General features: G+C 41.6%; 1 protein-coding gene across 4 annotated transcripts in view; it reads right to left on the minus strand.

Moving 5' to 3' along the window:
• The window catches only part of ythdc2 (YTH domain containing 2), a 56496-nt gene that overhangs the window by 19477 nt on the left and 21708 nt on the right, over positions 1–15311 (minus strand). For all 4 annotated transcript variants that reach the window (XM_067249763.1, XM_067249764.1, XM_067249762.1 and 1 more), the window contains exons 21-23: positions 14122–14394; positions 13848–13974; positions 9825–10030 (exon numbers count right to left, since the gene is read on the minus strand). In XM_067249763.1, the coding sequence (XP_067105864.1) occupies positions 9825–10030; positions 13848–13974; positions 14122–14394 (606 nt within the window). The remainder of the gene's footprint in view (positions 1–9824; positions 10031–13847; positions 13975–14121; positions 14395–15311) is intronic.

A 15311-nucleotide genomic window follows, 5' to 3' on the forward strand; every position in this document is an offset into this window, starting at 1 on the left:
GGTGAGGAGTTTGCATGCCTGCATTATGTTCATAATTTGGCCATTTTGTAATACATTGCTTATCGCTTATCACCCTATAGAAAGACATGTATCCTACACGCATAGGACCCAGAATCAATTCAATCGGAGCTAAGGTCAGGGTGTTCATACACACTTTGGCAAATGGAATTCCATGACTTTTCCATGACTTTTAGCCAAAATTCCATGCTGAAAAATTACATTTACCAATGCATTAAACAAATTATGCATAAAACTGACTATTAATATTTAACTGTTTAACAAATTAATACATTTCATTCTCATTCGTGAATTAGATAAAAAGAAGTTGCAGCACAATGAAAAACGAAAGAAATGTATATTAATTTCAGGAAAGAAAATACCATAATACATGTATATTCAACATATAATTCGCATTAAGAGAATTTTAGAGGAATTTCCCATGAATTCTGAGCCAATGTATGTGGGTTTTACCTCTCCACCATCCCATATTCTGACATGCATGTCCATTTGTTTTGATTGTAAGTGCTTGTGCAAGTTGTCTGGACACCTCTCGCAATGTGAGGGACTTAAAGTAAGGTGCGAGTCCAAATGTACTTATATACGCATATTTTCTTTCACTGTATGCAAATCTTAATGCTATTTGGCTGTCTGGGAACATTGGGAAATATGACCGATGTATCTTCGCATGACTTGTATGAATAATGAGAGTTCACTACCTTCAAAGTCCACAACACCTCGGCAGCTAGGACTTCATTCCTATTTACTGTGGCCAATATGGATGTTTGCTTGATAGGATTTGTAGTATAATTCGTAGTGGGAACATTGGCTGGTCCTGGGTTGAAGTAGCTGGGGATGAGAGTGTTGTTTGTCTCGGTAGGTGTTTTTTGCCTTTCATATGGCTAGTTAGCGCATCCTCACCCTTATTGGAAACGTCAAACTCTTTTCCACAAAATTAACATTTTGCACATGATACGTTTTGAGCTTTAGATATCCACAATGAAAGTTGTGGCATGTGTAGCCAAGCATTGTTGAATGTACATTTGCCTGGCATAGCTACCGTAATTTTAGTTAGCTCGCTAGCTTTGTGCTAATATCTGTGGTAAACCGTTACCTCCAACACTACATCATTGACGTGGCCAGCATGCGATATTATAACGAGCTCGAGACGTGGCGAGGCAAACTGCAGTAAACAAGCGCCAGGGATTCAGCATTGGTCTATAACGTACATAATGAGCTCGTGCAGTGATCCTTGTTCAGGTCATGGCAGATGTTTTATTCGAATATTTCTGTTGTAAAAAAAGGATTAATTAATAACATGAAAATAACTGATTTCCATGACTTCCATATGTTTAAATTTTTCCATGACTTTTCCAGGCCTGGAAAACACCATTTTGAAATTCCACGATTTTTCCAGGTTTTCCATGATCGTAAGAATCCTGTAAGGTTCATGAGAAGAGTTTTGTAGTTTGGAAAAAATCTTTATGTACAGAAAAATCCAATATGGTGGCAGGCATTGGTTCTTGAGGCTTTTTGGTTCCTCATGAGAAATAAGTCATAGGTACTCAGTTTCAGAATGTTGGGACTTATGGGCTTCAAATGGCACCACTTTGAAAAAGGACAAATTGGGGCGTGGCCTGTAGGCACCACCTATTGTCTCGCGTGACCCATGTTTGGTATGGTAGTTACTAATAGGGATGTCACGAGAACCGATACTACCGAAACCTACCGGTTATAAAATGACAAAACACAGACGATGCCCATTTGTTGAGGCACCGTAGGCAACAATGCCAGTGTTAGCAACGATGCCAGTGTTAGCAGCATCGGTAGGGATGAGTATTGATAAGATGTTAACAATTCCGATTCCTTATCAATTCCTGCTTATCGATTCGATTCCTTATCAATTCTCTTATCGATTCTTATTGGGCAAGGGGGGGGGGGAAGCACAAACGGGTTTATTTTCATAAATTTTCTTTTCTAGAATTTTCTATAATGCTGCACACCATATACAGTATGTATACATACACATTTACATTTTTCCGTTGCTCTTCTTCTACACTTCTATTAGCTATGCTATCTTAGCTATAGAATCTTCCAATTTCAGCCAAGGTCAAATCATATGATATGACAGTGTCAAACATCGGCCATTCTGTTAAACAATTAAAGTGCGAAGTTTAATAATGGATTAAAAATCAATATGCTCAGTTTAATAATGGGTTAACACGACAACGCGAACGTTTGCTGATAACACACGCCCTCCGATAATTAATGTGAAGTGATCAATAATGGGAGACGAATGCCGGAGCTAAAATGTATGCTTCAAACGACAGGACAGAAGATAACTTGATCGACTATACACAATAAAGGAAAATTGCTTCACACAGTAACAAGTGGTTGTGATCACTTTTAAAGAGTTTAGCTCTACCTTGGAGTTAGAGATGAAGCGCGATTGTTAGTTGCGCTGCTGCATGCATCGAACACATGACATTCCAGTAACTTCATTCCATGCTGTGTGTTCAAATGCTTATTCATATTTGTTGTATTTCCTCCCTTCGACAAAATAGACTATTTTACACTCGTTACAAGTGGCGTTGTCATTTTGTCGTGTGAAATACAACCAAACTTTAGAACGCTTCTGCCTAGTTGCCATGTTTGCTGCAGTCTGAATAAACTATAAAGTTTGTGCATGCGCAACGCCACAGAGAACCGTTAGCAGAATCGTTAAAGAATTTGGCTGACGATTCCAAGGAATCGGTTCACTGGGAACCGGTTCTAAACAAGAACCGGTTCTCGATACCCATCCCTAAGCATCGGTGCTGTGCCTCTTCCGGAACTGATGTGAGTTCTGATTCATATTAACAACATCCAAAGAATGAACGTTTTCAGTTTTTTTATCTGTCATACTGAAATACATGTTACATGTTTGGGATGGTGGGCACATTTGTTACAATGGCTTATGTTATGTACTTAGCTTATGCTGTAGTTTTAATGTTAGCCTGTACCTCGGTTAGAAGGGGAGAGAGAAAGAGAGCATCTTGCAAGTATCATGTCAAAACTAGGAAAATTCAATGAATATCCTAGTTTAATATAGTTACAAATGAATATGCAATTGGTTTGTCAAAACATGATTACCCCCCAAAACTTTTTTTGCCAATAAAACTCGATGTAAAAGACGATTTGCGAGTGACAGAGCTGAAAATTCGCAGCGATTAGCCTAATTAATTGTGATTTATCTAAATGTATTAATTTAGAATATGAGATCGATTTACCCAAGACCATGTTGACATGTTAGTTTTCCTCTCTAAAAATCTTGAACTAGCCAAAAAAAGGTGTGCAATTCTGTGAAAAAAAATGTTCATGTTCATCTTGTTAGCTGAATGGCTGCACTGCTATATCCACTGTTTTGTTTTGCACTGTTGTTTTTGCACAGTACCTTTTGAAAAGATGTCTGGAATGTGTCTTTGTTATGTTGTTCTATGCTATATTGCAGATGTTTTTATGTCTTGATATGACATTTTGATACTTTAAAGTATTTTAATAAAGAAGTTCATGTTTCAAGTTCAAGTACATGGAATCTTCTCTCTTTTTTACCGTGGTATCAAAATCGGCATCGAGAATCGTGTTATTTTACTGATATTGGTACTGACTACTGTATTTTTGGTATTGTGACTCCCCTAGTTACTAATGCTCTGCAGTTTCAACATGTCAAACTTTTTACATTACTGGTCTAGGGGCTGCCATTGACTCCCATGGAACCAGCATTATAATAAAAATAATACTGCCTACAATAACAATAGGTTTCCTCCTACTGGAGGAATCCTAATAACAATAGGTTCCCTCCTACTGGAGGAACCCTAATAAGAAAAGGTAGAAACCCAACAGGTAGATTCGCAGCTTAGCCCCCAATAATAAGAAAAGGTTGAAACACAATACAGTAGGTGGCTTGGCAGCTTTGCTGCAATCAGAACTGAGGGGGCCAAGCAGATAAAATGACCAAAAAACATATTAGATATCGTCAGGACAAGGTTCAGAGTGGAGCCCGACCGATATATCGGCGGGCCGCGTATATTTAGGTTCCTCCGGTAGGAGGGAACCTATTGTTATTGTTGGTATTCTTATTATTAGGTTCCTCCGGTAGGAGGGAACCTATTGTTATTATTGGTATTCTTATTCTTATTATTTTTCTTCTCCTTGCGCCCCAATATCTCAAAAAGTCCCTGGTCATAAATTTTCTAATTTGACACATTGATACTACATCCAAGTGGGTACCCCCACACCAAATATGGGCCACATCGGACCATAGGGGGCGCCACAGGCCACGCCCAAAAGTCCGATTTTCAAAGTGATGGCATTTCCACCCCATTGCTCCAATTCTTCTGAAACTTGGTGTGCATGCCTCATTTTCATGAGGAACAAAAAAGCCTCAAGGACCCATAAGGTCCGCCATGATGGATTTTCCTGTACTGTGATAATTTGGGAAAACCTTCAAAATTCCTCTTCTCTTGAACCAAAGGTGAAATTGACTTGAAATTTGGTACAGATATGTATCATTGACGTATTTAAAAACGTTACTTAAGGCAATTGAATCAAGTACAAAATGGCTGAAATGGGTGTATTTATGTAAATGTCCACATTGCCTCAATATGTTTGTGTCACTAAATCAAATGTATTTTTGAAGGATGGTTCAAACCTAATAAGCTTTAAGGTGACATGCAAAGTTTCACCTTGATATGTCAAAATATGACCAAATCTGACAATGCTCGCCATTGGAGAAACAGCTTTTTTTAATTATCCAGTTATTGAACTTTGTGTATTCCATGCCTGGGAATGGTTTAATTGGCTGAGATGTTGTGCTGGTAATCAAGGTTCAATACCAGTCAGAGGCATAGTTTAAAAAATTTTATTCTGACCAAACGGTTTCTAGTCTCCCGATAAATCCTCCGGTTGTAAAACATAGCAATGCGTGTTTATTTGAGCCCATCACAACACATCTGTTTAGCGAGTGTGTAAACCACTGCAACACAAGCCAGGTTCACCACAGTAGCTAGCTACACATGGTAGTGTTAGATTCACAACTGAGTTAGCTCTAATGAATTTTGTGTGTGCCTGTGTGTGTGTGGGGGTGGGTGGGTGGGGGGGGGGCATGGAGGGGGCAGGACACACAGACCTAGTTGGCTTTAGAGGGCTGTCAACGGGGCATGGAAGCTCCTATTGGGTCAAGCAAGGTGTCAATCGAAAGGGGAGGGTTCAACAGACATTTTGATGCCTTCATATCGTAGATACTCCATTGCTAACCGGAAGAAATAACACTTTTATGTGAACAAGTTGTTTCTTCCGTCGGCTAACTTGCATAATGAAACAAAGGATAATGGCTATTCATGAATGTAAAACATTGTATTTGGACGAATTACTTTACATGGTTAGATACTTTGAACCCTTGGGAATGTACGCAGATCACGTTTTGATGTGTTGTTTGCATACCTGGACGACACTGAACCTTTGAGGGTAAGTAGAGACGTTTGGCTTTGGTGTTGTTTACAAAGTGGTGACTGGACAAAAACGTTGACTAAACTTGTTGTTGTGACTCATTCTTGAAATGGTTTACATATGTACAAGCACAAGAATCGTAGCTTTCCAATGATGTATTGGATTACAAACATGTGTAGTAATCCAATACATGTTTATGTATTGGATGTACTAAATGTTAATGTATTTATTAACATTTAGTGCGTAGTAACTGGGGGAGGAGGGGGCAGTGTTTCGTGCCCGTGGCCGGGCCTGCACGAAAAACAGGTTAAAAAGTTAGTGTGTAAAGGCACACATAGTTGAAAAAGTTGCATCAAAATGAAGAAATTGGCCAATCCTGTACAAAAATTGTCCTAACCTATATCTAACATATATCTAACATGTATTCGGCAAAACCACCTTGTGCTTATCCACTCCAACCCTCTCGTGATCTATTGCTTTAATAATCTATCAGTCCCACCACAATACTAGCTCTAGAGCTCAAATACAGCGAAAACTAAGCTGATTAAGTATTAGCTAACTGGTTGGTGGCTAGTACTGGCGCATAATAATAATAAGAAATGTTAATACAACACAATATTACATGACATTTACATTTGACATTTATTCATTTATCAGACGCTTTTATCCAGAGCGACTTCCAAGAGAGAGCTTTACAAAAAGTGCATAGGTCAATGATCATAAACAACGAGATAGCCCCAAAAGACATTGCAGGAAGCCAAAACATGAGCATACATTGTGATAAGCAACCAAGTGCCAATGGGAAGAAACATAAGAGCAAGTAGTTAAACAAGATACAAATTAAACAACATGAACCTCAAAAGTGCAGGAGTGTACCTGTAGGAAAGCAAGCAACAATAATATAATTTACAGCGAGTAGTTAACTCAGTTACAACTAACCAACAACCAGTTGTTGCCAACCAGTTCGGCAACATCATACACCGTCATGGACTCCGCTTCCACTGCTACGCCGATGACATCCAACTTTACATTTCCACTGCCTCCATCACCCCTGCTAACCAACTGTCTCAGTGAAATTAAATCCTGGATGCAAATAAACTTTCTCAAACTCAACTGTGACAAAACAGACTTCATCATCGGTCCGAAATCCCTCACCAAAACCACTCACAACCTCACCATCAACATTGACAACTCCACTCTGTCCCCCTACCCTCACATCCGTAACCTTGGCACCATCCAAAATCCTCAATAAACTCCAGTACATCCAGAATTCCGCCGCACGTCTGCTCACTCACACTCGCTCCCACATCACCCCCGTCCTCCATAACCTCCACTGGCTCCCCGTCCCACAACGCATTCACTTTAAAATCCTTCTTCTCACTCATAAAGCCCTTCACAACCAGGCCCCCCGCTACCTCACCGACCTGCTCCACCACCACACTCCCTCCCGCTTCCTCCGTTCCTCTGATGCCAACCTCCTGTCCACCCCACTCAGGACCAAGCACCGAACCTGGGGTGACAGAGCTTTCTCCATCCCCGCTCCCTCCCTCTGGAACTCACTCCCCAAACCCATCAGAGACTGCACCAACCTGTCAACTTTTAAATCATTAGTCAAAACGCACCTTTTTAGGTCTGCTTTTAATGTGTAATTAATGCTGTGATTTTATATGATGTCCTTGTTTTACCTCTATTTTAACCATGTACAGCGACTTTGAGAACTTTGAAAAGCGCTATATAAATAAAATGTATTATTATTATTATTATTTAACAAGTGCAACAAGTCCCTCAGTAAATGTCATTGTGCTCCTGGAGGAAATAAACGAACATCGGATCCAACAAATCTTTCTTAAGTACCGTTGTACTCCCGGAACAAGTGTGTCTTTAGTCTTTTCTTGAAGGTGAGCAGACAGTCACAGTATCTCTGATGGAGGTGGGGAGATGATTCCACCATTGGGGGGCCAGACAGGAGAAGAGCTTGGGTTGGGAGCGGGCGATCTTGAGAGGTGGGACCAAGGCCGGACTTACCATTGGGCTTGACTGGGCTGCAGCCCGGGGGCCCCGCGTTTACGTTTACGCGCAGCAGAGGACTGAGCTATTAGCCAGAAAGATAAGTTATGCTAGCAAGATTCATAGGCAATAACATTGTGTACAGTTGACAAACAGTAAATATAATTTGACAATATGTTTGACAAGAAGACTAAGCAGCTAAACAGCCATGTTATTGTCCCCAAATCAATATCAAGATTTTCACGAACAAGGTATCGGCCATATACTAGTACTAGGCTACAGTAGCGAGTTGAATAGCAAATGGATGTGAGATGATCACATCAAAGTTGACATATTCTCAAAGCTTCCGGTTTCAGACGCGCGAATGATTGTTTTGATGGAAGTCAGTTTGGAAGCATAAGTGAGCAAGTTACTGTGGCAAAAAAAAAATCTGTGTTTGGCTGTTCATCGAGATTGGGGAAGAACAAGTTGTCAACAAGTTTAAATTTCCTATAAAAACGGGACGAGTGGGTTTCTGCTTTAAAGAATAGCTTGTTGATCTTTCAACGTTGTTTCAATAGTAATATTGTAATATATATACCGTTAGAATCGCGTTGGTTTTTCAACGTTGTTTCAATATTAAATAAGGGTGCAAAATGATGATGGGTCAACATCAGAGTCTGACGTTTCAATGAAATTAGCGTTAAAGGCGGATGTTGATTCAGCGTAGTTTCAGTGAAGTTTGCTATCTGGGTAAGTGCTTTAAAAAGGTGGTTTGGGGTGTATATAACTGTCATGGAAGGGAATTTCCAATCATGCCTAGCATCAGTGGCGATGTGTCTTTTCTTAGGTTACTGAAATGAATTTGCGCAACAGGCAAGGGATCCACCTGAACAATAAATATACTTCAGTAGAGATAACTCGGTTGTGGATAACTGCATGTGTGGTCCTAAGCTATGGCTAACTCTCATATCCACCTGTTTTTTTAACCCTCGACCATATACTGGGTTCAGAAATGACAGGTGGGTGATGTAAAAAGCCAAATCATATTGAATATTTATCGGTGCGTTTATTAATTACTACAATTTCACAGCAGTTATTCAACAAGTAACCAGCAGATATAGCCTGTGCTGCACACCTTCCTGACCGTTGCTTTTAGTATGCAGGCATCACAGCTGGTGTAGGTCTTTTTAAGCCGTCATGTCTTAATATGTACATTGTTTGTTGACTCCCATTGAAAAAATAGTTGTAGGCATCAGACTTTTATAGGCTCCAATAACCTCTTTACTGACTGTAAACGCACTCTACCAAATACTATTTGGTAGGCTAATGTAGCAACTATTTGAAATAGTGGTAAAGTAGACATCGGGATAGATTAACTCTAGCTCTACCATAGGTAGGCTATCAATTTCAGATCAGCCTAAAATAAATTATAGCCTAAAATAAATAACGTTCTGATCCAGTGGGTCGGTTAGGGGACACTATTCGATGTATCACTGCTATCCACAGCCAGTTAATTGATGGTAATATGCGCTAGTCATGTTAACTCGATGGTAAAGTAGCTAGCGATAATGTAGGAAACGCGCTAGCCGGATGTAGTTCAGGGCCTTGTGTTCTAAACTGATCTGTTATTGTTTACGTTCCAAAAAAGGTCTATAGAAGGTAGGGGCCAGAGGTTTTGGGCCCCTGGTCCCTACCTTCTGGGCCCCTGGGTGGGGGGGAGGGGGCTAGGGGCCCCCCCACCATAAGTCCTGCTCAGGGTTGGACCACCAGACGGTTGTCAGAAGAAGGCCATAGGTGGCGGGTGGGGGTGTCAGGCTGGAGGAGAGACTGGATGTAGGCAGGTGCAGCCCGTATCAGTTGAATCTGATACGGGCTGTGATGGGTAGCCAGTGAAGGGAGATGAGGAGCGAGGTGACATGGGAGCATCTGGGAAGGTTGAAGACCAGTAGTCCAACTTGGAGAGGACAAGTGCTTGGACTAGCAGCTGGGTGGAATGCTGTATGTGTGTAATATGTGGTTTTGCAGGTTCGCTGCTTGGCCCCAATAAGAAGAAAAAGTAGAAACACAATAGGTGGCTTCGCAGCTTTTCTGTTTGGCCTCCAAGTAGTTAGGAAGTAACTAGGGAGTCAGGTGGCTGAGCGGTTAGGGAGTCGGGCTATTAATCAGAAGGTTGTTGGTTTGATTCCCCGGCCGTGCAAAATGACGTTGTGTCCTTGGGCAAGGCACTTCACCCTACTTGCCTCGGGGAGAATGTCCCTGTACTTACTGTAAGTCGCTCTGGATAAGAGTGTCTGCTAAATGACTAAATGTAAATGTAACTAACACAGTAAATACAAAGTTCCACCCCTTACCTTCTTGTACTGTGGTTGGCTGAGAACAGAGGTTGGGTGGAAGCGGACTTTCTTTTCCTTAACCCCAGAGATGGAGCAGGTATCCCGGTCCACGTGGATCACATTGGGGTACATCCCTGCCACCAGGGCCGCCTTTACCACTGCCCAGTTTTCAGAGTTCAGATTTACATCCCGGATGTCTCCGCCACCACGCGCTCGCACAAACCCTGGGAACCAATGTAAGGTATTTGCTTTACTATTCCGTACGGATGTAACAATATAACGAGGTACAATATATAGTGATGCAAACCTTTTACAATACAGTGCTGCTTGAAAGTTTGTGAACCCTCCATACATGTAAGTAAGTAAGTAAGTAAGTAAGTAAGTAAGTAAGTAAGTAAATTGTATTTATAAAGCACACTAACACAGCAAGGCTGACCGAGGTGCCGAAAAAAAGCACAAAAAAGACACCATAAAATACATAGTAAAAACAAAATACAAACAGTCAATAACAGTAAAATAAGTAACATTACAACTCAAGAGGTAGTGGGAAATGCTAGTGCATATAAGTGTGTTTTAAGTTTGGATTTAAAAACAGACAATGAAGGAGCCTGCCTGATAGAAAGGGGAAGTTGAATCCACAGCATAGGACCGGCAACTGCAAAGGCTATCACCTGTACGTATGCAGCGTGACCGGGGAGTGTATAAAAGTAGTTTGTCCGCAGACCTCAGTGACCTAATGGGTGCGTGTAGTTGTATGAGGTCCGAGATATACAAAGGGGCCTGTCCATTAAGAGCTTTAAAAACAAACAATAACATTTTAAAATGTATTCTATACTGGACAGGAAGCCAGTGCAGAGGCCAAACTGGGGAAATGTGATCAAACCTCCTAGTGAATGATACAATTCTGGCAGCAGCATTCTGCACCATCTGAAGACGGGAGAGTGAGGACTGGGGGAGACCATCATAAAGGGAATTGCAATAATCTAAACGTGAGGTGATAAAAGCATGAATAACAGTTTCAAAGTCTTTAAAAGAGAATGCAGATTTAAACTTAGAAATCAGTCGTAACTTATAGAAACTGTTTTTCACCACTGAGTTAATCTGCTTAACTAACCCAAGGTCCGAGTCTATGATGAAACAGAGATTCTTTACACGAGTACTGACCTGACTCATGGTCAGACATGGTCACTGTATTTGTACAAAAATGTAAAATACCATTTTTAAATGTACATCCAAACACCAATTTGTAAAGCAGACTTTTCAAATAATGGACACAAACAAAGACAAATTGTGTATTTTCATAATTTATTCAACAAAAGTGGTTTCTCACAAAAAATTGCTAAACTTAGTGAACAATTTTAGTTAGTAGCTTGTGGCACCTCCTTTTGCAGCCATTACTTCAACCAAACATCTTCTGTAACCACTGACCAGTCTCTCGCATCTGCTGTTGGGGATTTTTGCCCACTCCTCCTTGCAGAACTCAGCCAGTTGAGAGAGGTTAGAGGGATATCTGGCATGTACCGCCCGCTTCAGGTCTAGCCAGAACATTTCTATTGGATTGAGCTCCGGATTTTGAGTAGGCCAATCCAGTGTACAAATCCTCTTTTAAGCCATTCCTTGGTAGTTTTAGTTGGGTTAGGGTTAGCTTTGGGTCGTTGTCTTGTTGCAGAACCCATTTTCAGCTTAGCTTCAACTCCCTGACTGATGGCCAGAGTTTCTGATCAAGTATTTGTTGATAGGCCTGAGAATTAATGTTTCCCTGGATAATATGGAGTCATCCAGGTCCGGAAGCAGAAAAGCAGTCCGTCGTGGTGAAGAAGGAGCTGAGTCGAAAGGCGAAGCTCTCTATTTACCAGTCGATCTACGTTCCTACCCTCACCTATGGTCACGAACTGTGGGTAGTGACCGAAAGAACGAGATTGCGAATACAAGCGGCCGAAATGAGCTTTCTCCGCAGGGTGTCCGGGCTCTCCCTTAGAGATAGGATGAAAAGCTCGGTCATCCGGGAGGGGCTCAGAGTAGAACCGCTGCTCCTCCGCGTCGAGAGGGGCCAGTTGAGGTGGCTCGGGCATCTGATAAGGATGCCTCCTGGACGCCTCCCTGGTGAGTTGTTCTGGGCACGTCCCACTGGGAAGAGGCCCCGGGGAAGACCCAGGACACGCTGGAGGGACTATGTCTCTCGGCTGGCCTGGGAACGCCTCGGGGTCCCCCAGGAAGAGCTGGTGGAAGTGGCCGGGGAGAGGAAAGTCTGGGCCTCCCTGCTTAGGTTGCTGCCCCCGCGACCCGACCCCCGGACAAGCGGAAGATGGATGGATGGACAAATAATTCTATCTTGGACTCATCTGTCCAGAGAATGGACTTCCAGAAGGCCTCTGGTTTGTCCAAGTGCTTTCTGGCAAAGTTGAAATGGGCAGCTTTGTTCTTTCTTGAGCAGAGGCATCCTTCTAGCAACCCTCCCATGAATGTCATGTCTATTCAATTTTCGTCTGATTGCAGATGCATGTACATTAACCCCAGATGCTGCCAGAGAGGTCTGCAACTCTTTAGAGGTGATGTGTGGGTTGGCTTTTACCTGATTTATTATTATTATTATGGTGCTTCTTGGTGATAGTCTTGATGGGCGTCCACTTCTAAGCAGTTGCGGTCATGTTGAATGCCCTCTATTTGTAAATGATTTGTCTTACAGTGGATGGATGATGCTGGAATCTTTTGGAGATGGTCTTATAGCTTTCACCAGACTGATGGGCTGTCAGTACCATCTTCCTGATGTCCTCGGATATCTCCTTTACTATTGTTGATCTGTGTGGGTACACCTTGGCACTAGAGTAGTTTGGTTGGTTTCCTCTATCTTTTAATCTGTGTTGCCCAACCCTTTTCCTAAGGATGTCTCATTTGATTTGTTTGCTTAATTGACTAATTAAGCAAATTCCCAATTCCCTCTAAACAAGTACATGCAATTGATAAACATAAACCTGACATTTCATATATGGAAAACTGGTGATGATAAAATAGGAAAATCATGGTAAAACAACAGACTCCAAACTGCTCAAGGGGTTCACATACTTTCAAGCAGCACTGTATGTCTCGTAGAATTATGGCAATTTTTTTATTATCCTATTGGTTGAGCAACCTACGTATAGGTCAGTGGCGGCTGCTGGTCTTTCAAATAGGGGAAGCTAATTTTCAGCCTACATCATATACATTTTCCATTTATTTTGCTAGTTCACTGGCTAGTTCACTCCTACGACACTTGTCTAGCCTACAGTATGTATGAATGAATGAATGAATGAATGAACGAACAATCTAACGAAACAATATTAAACTCGAAGGAAATGTGGGAATTAGGTTCAACTGAAACAAGGAATGTGGTGTATAATTGTATGAAATGTATGATGAAAATTGGCTAGCAAATTTCACCAAGTAAATACCAAGAAAAAGATTGCAGCAGTTTGGCTTTCGACTACACTTGCAAAATCCGCCGGGCTTCAACACGGAAATGCACTGTGAAGCTATGGGAATGTATGAGAAGGAAATCAGTCAGTCGACCTGCTAATATATGTATCTGATTCTGAACAAACTCGTATTCGATATGAACGTGTTCTACTGCATTTAAAATGTTAACACAAAATAGTAAATATTTGAAAATTAATTTTTGGACATTTTAGGGGAAGCTGAGCTTCCCTTGCAGTCTTAAAGAAATTGCCACTTGAATAGGTTATAGGTACATATAACCTAAGTTACATGTACAACAAATCAAGTGATGGAAATTTGTTAATGTTTTGGAAATAAATCTGCCATGTGAATTTCTGTTTAATTTTTTTTCAAAATATTGTGATACGTATCATATCGTGAACCCAGTATCGTGATATGTATCGAATCATAAGTTGAGTGTATTGTATACCCCTACCATTCAATATGTCTTTCCTTAGTAATAGCATTTGTTGGATAAAAAAAAACTATGGAAAACATTCAAGTGTGAATGTTGGAACGAGTTAAGTCGGAGGATTAAATAACACACAAAGAGTTAACCAGGGAACCCACCTATTGCTCTGAGCTGTCCTAGCAGCTGGGTCCTCATGCCTATGATGATCTCCATGGTGGCCTGGGACAGGAAGTTTTTCTCACAGAAGGATCTCTCCCAGCCATCACTGCGGGCCTTCTGCCACGCCTGCAAACAAGATGACAAACACATCAGGCCATTCATTCATTATTAATGTGTTATAGGATATTATCAAAAACAACAACACATTGTCAAAAAGGAATTTTTCAACGTTCTGACCAGTCACACAATCAACTCCCATTCTACTTCTGATACCTGGAAGGCTCGTAGCAGAGCCATGTGGTCGCTAAAGGTTGCCGCGGTAAAGCGCTTGCGGCACAGCATGGCTGCCCTCTTCTGGGATGCCTGTGAAGGCAGCACAAAGGGGTCGCGGTGTGCTAGAGTGCAGGCGATGGTCAGGATGGGGTCCAAGCACTTAAGCACCACGGCACACAGCACCATCTTGCCCAGGTGGGGTTCCACGGGCAGGTCGGCGAGGTGGTATCCCAGCTCCGTCAGGTCCTCCCACGGGTCCATGGCATCGATGGTCTGGAGGAGGAACAACAAAGGAAGGACATCATTAGAGGTGCATGGCATGCAAGTGTACACGGCACTCTAACCTATTCTTCTCAATCAGCAACTCACTGGATTACAAGGAACTTTGACGAAAGATCCCGTTGTGTGTCTACGAACCGTTCAACGACGACCACGGAACTTTGACCCCTCTTCTTCACACGGCAAAAGTAACTGCGACTAGATTGTGACATTGGCATGTTGTGGTTTAATTTGTCTGTGTTTGATTTAGATTACAAGTGAATTAACCTAACTTTCATTCGGATTACCGTTACCGCTAGATTGTTCACCATTGTTTACAACGAGGCCTCTTTCTCTCTCCCTTCCCCCAACCAACACGCTCTTCACATATCCATTGTGTATCCCGTTGTCATTTTACTATTCAAACCCAAGACTAATCCATTACTTCTCTGGTATTGTTCATTATATGATTATATTTTCTTAAATAAATCATTTTGTATAATACTCACATTATCCCTAATGTTATCTGATCTGCTCTACTTTCATTGAATGTATTACTTAAGATTAGACTGATTATTACGTAGGCTATTAACCAAGGTTTCCTCAGCCCCTTTAAACAAATTCTGAGGTGGTGCCCCCAAGATACTTTATTATAAATTAACTATTTCTATCTTAAACGAGCAAACCCCACTACATGGTGCTGTACACCGGTACTTTGAGTCTGACCAGATGCAATTATAAATATAGCTGCAAGCAGCAATGAAAGGGCCAAGCAGCACAAAAGATGGAAAATTAAGTAGCTAAAGAAGAAAAGCCCAACCAGTCTACACATGTTTTGTGGATTTGGAAAAGGCGTTCGACCGTGTCCCTTGGGGGCTCATGTGGGGGGTGCTCCGGGAGTATGGGGTACCGGACTCCCTGATCGGGGCTGT

The sequence above is a fragment of the Osmerus mordax genome, chromosome 14 (genome assembly GCF_038355195.1).
Source record: "Osmerus mordax isolate fOsmMor3 chromosome 14, fOsmMor3.pri, whole genome shotgun sequence".
Lineage (NCBI taxonomy): Eukaryota > Metazoa > Chordata > Actinopteri > Osmeriformes > Osmeridae > Osmerus > Osmerus mordax.